This window comes from Tyto alba, unplaced genomic scaffold, assembly GCF_018691265.1.
Source record: "Tyto alba isolate M040663 unplaced genomic scaffold, T.alba_DEE_v4.0 Super-Scaffold_42, whole genome shotgun sequence".
NCBI lineage: Eukaryota > Metazoa > Chordata > Aves > Strigiformes > Tytonidae > Tyto > Tyto alba.
In genome coordinates this window covers 16,491,566-16,498,009 of record NW_024881318.1, presented here as the reverse complement: position 1 = coordinate 16,498,009, position 6,444 = coordinate 16,491,566, and the positions used below count along the sequence as shown (strand labels likewise).

The 6,444-nt window shown below is 38.1% G+C and overlaps 1 protein-coding gene across 11 annotated transcripts in view; it reads left to right on the top strand.

Moving 5' to 3' along the window:
• The window catches only part of PRLR (prolactin receptor), a 146,573-nt gene that overhangs the window by 120,384 nt on the left and 19,745 nt on the right, over positions 1–6,444 (top strand). For 10 of the 11 annotated variants that reach the window (XM_032992286.2, XM_032992278.2, XM_032992274.2 and 7 more), the window contains 2 exons: positions 3,238–3,351; positions 4,350–4,482. In XM_032992286.2, the coding sequence (XP_032848177.1) occupies positions 3,282–3,351; positions 4,350–4,482 (203 nt within the window). In that variant the 5' untranslated portion in view covers positions 3,238–3,281. Of the gene's footprint in view, positions 1–3,237; positions 3,352–4,349; positions 4,483–6,444 lie in introns of those variants that run through there. The other variant, XM_032992285.2, reaches the window with a different exon arrangement.

The following is a 6,444-nucleotide window of genomic DNA, read 5'->3' as shown; positions in this document are numbered from 1 at the left end:
TCAAAACCTTCAAAAGGGAGGCATATGATCTTTTAATTATCAGTTGCTCAACCCCTGGTTTTGCATGACATTCTGGCAAATCAATGCCCAGTGTCCCTTATAAAAGAATGCATTCAGTCCTAAAAGTGAGGCATTCCCTCCCAGCATCTTCAGTAATGCTAGTTACCCTTTTATGACAACATTTTCAAGTCATAGATAGGGGAGTCACACTTTTGATAGACTTATGACAAAGTGGGCATTATTTTTGCTATTAAAGCACGTACTTAAAAAAAAAAAAAAAAAACAAAAAAAAAAACACCTCTCCAGAAGGCTTATAAATGATATTTGAACCACAAATACCAAATGGCAGGCAACCATGGAAATGTAGGCACTGGAACAAATGGAATATGGTTAATGTGCCTGGAGCCTTCTGGCCACTGCTCTGGTGCTGCTTACATTCCTTCAGAAAGCAATACAAATACCAGAATGAAGCTTTTCTAAGATGCTTTTAAGCATGATCTTCAAATAAACAGAGGTTCTGATAATCTTTAATAGAAAATATTTTAAAATCATTAAATTCTGAATGTAAAATAGGACATCCAGACTTCTCATACTTCTGCAGTTTTCTAACTGTTAACAATTCAAGATATTTAACTTGAATTGAAACACTGGCCTGAAAAACATATACTTGATCATGAAGTCCATTCCTCAGCTATCACAAACAGCCATTTAATATATATTTCATAATAGATCAGACTATCTGGGAAAACTAAATGGGATTTTTGTGTTTGGAAGACTGCTCCAGAAAGTCACTGCCATGATGTTAACATTTTTCTCTAATTTTTTGGAGTTAATTATGGCCATCTTTTCCCATTCCAACATTTGCTACAGTTTACGCATTCTTATTTTCTCTCTTTTGACGGTAATCTCTTGCTATGTTTATAGAAGGAAAGCATCCTTGCATGGAATAAAATCCCAGTTCTTTAAATCGCCATCATGAGACAGCCTCTGTGTTCACTGCTCATCTTTTTAGCTCTGTTAGAAATCTGTTCTAAATAGATTAACCTGAGGGTTTTTTCCCAAGTATATGTGACCAGAACTGTACATAGAGTTTAGCCTGTGGCACTAATAGATCCATATTCCTCCCCTATATCTCTCTGGTTCTTTTTCACAGCCACATTATAGCAGTGGTTCACCATCATTTTTAAAAAAAAAATGCTCCCAAGGAAAAATACTTGGTTTTAAATTAATTAATTTCTTCCTATTACTATTAATTTGGTTCTTTAGGTCTTCAGTTCCCAAAACTATCCTGTTTTCCTTGCAGAGTGCTCTAATACAGCTCTTTCTTGATGATGCCTCTCTGTCATATTGACAAATTTTAGCCTTTTAATCACTGTAATAAATCTCTCTTATCTGTCAGTTCTTATACACTGCAAAGATATATTTGTAAAAAAAAAAAAAAAAAAAAAAAAGTACCAGTTCCCTATAGGGAAGCACAGTATGAATCTCAGTTTGAAAGGTCTACATTTTTCAAACGTTCCAACTATTTTTAGAAATAATAAAATATTGTAAGTGGTATAATATGTACATGAAATAGTTACTCTTTATAGTTCATTATTTTACCTTCACCTTGAGAGAAATGTGCCTTGTCTTGCATGAGCTCAATGGTTTGTGCTCCACATTATATAATGCCGAGTTTTCAGCTCATTTCCGAAGTTAAGCACTAATGTTTGTGCCTGGCATTTGTTTACAGTCATAAAATTTGCATGTGCTTACACAAAACTGTAATTTATGTTTAAATGGTTTGCTCTCCACTGACTGTGTATTGCTGTAAGTGATTTTAAAACTAACTCAGATGTGATTTTGCAGCCTGTAGCTCGGTTACATGCATGAAACATGCCTGGATATTCAGAAGCTGTATGTGGAAATGTAGACAACTGTTGTTCTCCTCCACGTTGTCCACAGTAAACATGTTTTAGACTCAGTTAAATTAACTGATACTTCATTTGCCTTTGGGCTTGAGAAACATTTGTATGCTGACAGATTATAGTTTCTTGATATAGAAAATGAATTGCATAATGAAAATTGAGTCATCTGATAAACCACAAAGAATTTTTCCTCAGCAAAGAGACAGCTTGTTCCCACGCTGTGCTACACTGAATGGGTTTCAAGCATGCAAATACCTGTTAGATGTGCTTGGTAGGAGTGGAAAGCTGAGGTAAGGAGTATTCTAGTTAGTTAGTAAATTCTTCTTCTTTAGTTTCAAAGAGTGAGGTTGGATACTGAGAATCTAATAGCCGACTCCAGTCACCATCTCCAAGCACGAAGCATATTAGTGGGAGAAACAGGAGGTTTGCTTTAAGAAATTCCGACTTTTCTTCAGGCTAAGCAAACAGATTTAACAGCAACAGGGACTCCTGATCACCCTGAGCTGTGACCTGGTTTCTGAGGACATCTAGTGGTGTCAGCCCACTGCAAGACCTGGGTCTTCACAGCTGGTGACTTCCCCTTTGCACCTCTGTATTGCAGCCAACATTGCCTCTGGCCTTTAAAGGCTGAAGAAGGAGGGATAATTGCATCCCATTGTGCATTTTCACCTGATAAATTAGCTGTGAAGTTACGCTACTTTTTCTTTGGTTTCTTTTCTCTGATCTTGGTATTTCTACTTTAATGCAAAATCAAGTGCAGTAAAAAATGAGTTGAAATGAACAGAAAGAGTAGCATTCTTCAGCTCAGGTGATCCTGAATTCAACATTGCCAGTCTCAAATACTCAGAAGTCATGAGACTTGCTTAAAAATCATAAACTTCTAAATAAATTTTGGATATTTTCCATTTGCCTGCTGTTTTCAGGACTTCCAGAGCTCAAATACATTGAGCTCTTCTTCATATCAACAGGTAGAAAAGTATATTTTTTGTATACTAAAAGGCTGATTTCTCAGGCAAATAAGTCTAAAATTCAGAGCTTTCGGAAAAGCACCCAGTATCCCAAGATGCCAAATAAGTATGCAAGATTTGTTAATGTTTGGAATTACAATCCCAGCACTGCTAACCATTCAAAGACCTTCAGGAAGACCTACTTGCTACTCTGTGATTCATGTTTTCTACTTCTGGAGTGGAACTGTAGATGTTGCCACACCTTTTCGAGAAATACCAAGAATCAATTAGCTGCAGTTCAAAAAGGACTTCGATCAAGCCATGTGATATGTATTACATGTTAAGTGCTATTATTGACTATTGCATGATGGCGTATTTTTCAGTGAGCCCTTGATCTGATATTTCCGCCTGAGGAGAAGCAAACATCATGAAGCAGAAATTGACATCATCAGTCCAAATTATTTTGCTCCTTGCTTTCACTGCAGTGGGTCTGAGTGGTAAGAATGACACTTCCTGAAACACTTGCTTTTCCTTAAAACACTTTCTTTAGAAAAGTCTGAGGCTTTACCTGATCTGTCCTGACCACCACTGGGGCCTGTACATATTTAAATTACTTTCTTCTGAAGTTTTGTATGGAGGTTTTGAAAATGGCTTGAGTCCTTTTTTCTTTGTATAATATTAATTTAATGGTTATGTGGTGGCTATGATGAAAGGCACTTACTTCATACCCACACTCACTCAAAGCTTGTCACCTTGGGAATTAGCATCATATTAATAATAACACTATTAGAGAAAATGGTATGGAAATTCAGTGAAATACAGGTAAGCTTAGGTTGAAAAGCCACATCCTTTTCATGACAAAATGTATGTAAATTTATGGCTTATGTTCTTGATAGAAGTTAATGACAAGTAGTCTTAACAGGAAATATTCTTTAATATATTTGGATTACTAGGGAATACTCAGATAATTAATGAATACATACAGGTTGTCAAAACACAAAATATTCAAGCTGCCAATTGATTCCTTCTTTTTAATATCTATGTTACCTGTAATTTACCCTAAGTATGTGCAAATAGTGGAATTTTTCTTCTTTTGCAAAGCTGAAGGTGAAAATGAATTTTAAGTTGACCTGAAGATAAAATCCGTGGTATTTTAGGAAAAAACAAAAGGTCACACATTTACTTCCAAGCTTTTTAAGTTTAATTTGGGGATAACTCTACATTTTTAAGCTTAGGTAAAAATGAAATTTTCATTTGAAAAAGAGAAGTAAAAAAATTCTAGTAGCTATTTTAGAAGCTTGAGGTAAAGTATATTTACTTTTCTGAAAGTTTTGACCCTTTTCCCAGCAGATTTCTTTGCCAAATTCAGTTCATAGTTTTAAATCATTTTATTGTCCTCAAAAAAAGTATTCCTTGCTGACTTTATCATTCAACAATAACCACAAAATCATCGTCCAGCTCTAATATAACTAGCTGGATTTCTGTACTTCCCTAGGTCAATCATACCCAGGAAAACCTAAGATAGTAAGATGCCGTTCCCTAGAAAAAGAAACCTTTTCTTGTTGGTGGAAGCCTGGCTCAGATGGAGGACTTCCTACCAGTTACACCCTGTTCTACAGCAAGGACAGGTAACAAGTGGTGCATATGTATTCTGTAAGTGATCAAGTGATGATTATGACAGAACGAGGGAATGATAGCATCAATTTATAAAGATGTTTCTATGAATCCATGTTAAACCCCAGATAACCAACAGGGGCTACATGAGATGAATGGCTTTCCCTTGTTGGAAGAAAACATGACTACTACCAAGCCCAAATCTTCAGCTTGTCCCTACGGAAACTTGTCTGACTTAAAACCCCACTGCTGGGAAAGGTGTAGTTTGTCCATCTTCTCAGGAGGCACACGGCTTTTAGCTGAATAGCATGCTTCTCTGAGGAGGGGAGCATCAAGGCACCACAGGGCCATGTGGGCTCCCCTGGGGCAACAGGGCCCATCCCACCCCCCCATCCATGGAGCAGGGCAGGCTACTGGCAACCCAGCCCTGGCCGTTGAGCACCTCCGTGGGGACAGAGACAGGCTGAGCCCAGGCTGGGCCAGGACATCAGCCTATGGGTTGGGGCTGGCCTGGGGGCAGCCCATGGCTGGGAAGGGCAGGGCTGTGGGGAGATGGGGACCGGCCCTGATGTGGTGGGCAGAAATGGGAACCTGGGACCCCAGACAGTGGTTGGGGAGACCCTGGGGAGGCTGGGCAGGGGCAGTGAGGGCTGGTTCTGCCCTCAGGGCCTTGCTGAGGCGCTTGTCCGTGAGTGCACAGCAAACCCCCGTCCAGAGAAAATCGATAGAGAGTCTTTGCTTCCCCTTCTGGATTTGCTGCCAACCTTGTGGTTGGTTGTGGTTCCCAAAATGAAGTACAATCAGATGTGGGTATTGCATGTCAAAGTTACTGTTTTGATAAAGCCTGTGACTCCCTCATCCTGTTTAACAATAAAATGCGTATATGTTTAGCTATTTTGCTTCACCTGTGTTTCTTTGTATAACTGTTCTTCCTTATTGAAAACAAGATGTCTCAGAACACGGCCAAGTAAGCAGGGAGGCTCAGAGATTAAATTTCTTTGAATAAATCCAGTGAGGTTCAGAATGGGTAAGCTAAAGCCTTAGACTTTCCTGCTTCAATTAAATAAACTCCAAATCATTTGGTACTAATTGACGAAGAAAGACACAGTCTTTAATGAAGCTACCACACTCAACAATGATCTGAGATCTTTTATTTTATGGACATACAGATGTTTCAATCTCAGTCAAAACAGAAATTTTAATGAACATACCTATAACAGCCCAGAAAGTCTTGTTTAGGAATAGACAGGAATGCTTGTACATTTCATTAGATCTGTTGCACTGCCAAGCACTCCAGATCTGGGCCAGGGTTGCCTTTCTTAGCTCATTGTCCTTCAGGTACAGTCCCCTTACTTCCATCTTTTCTTTGTGAACTGTGACAAAACTGTCTGGAAACTAAGAGTTCTTGTTATTAGCGGTGCGTAGAGCATAGCAGTGGGATTAAAGTGCATTCTTGAGCCATCTCAGATGGTGCTTTGTGTTCATGCCATTCTTCACACCTGGGACAGTCTCTGCGTACATCACCCAGTTCAGCTTTAACTGAGTACAAAACAATCCCTCTCCCAAAAAAGCCAAAGACACATATAAAGTTAATAGTAAGACATCATGAATTAATCAAATACTTTTTTGTTGAGACAATTGTGATGATGGTAATGTTAAAAAGCAGATAAATTAACATCTTGCAAAAACCAAAATAATTAATAAAAAACTCCTCTGTCGTTGGGCCTATCAGGTTACTTTTTCAGGGGAAATAGGTAAAGAAGATATTTAGCAACTTTTCTTTTTTAATCAAAGTAAATGTGTTTAATTTGTCTTTTAACTTGCTTTTAAGCATTTTTTAAAATTGCCTTGTGCTGTCTCTGGAAAATTCTCTTTCCATTCTTTTGTTGACATATTCCTATGTATAAAAAAGGGGTTAAAAGTGTTCATCCTGAACAACTGCAGTAAAAATAGCAATGAAGCATTTATGGTAATGG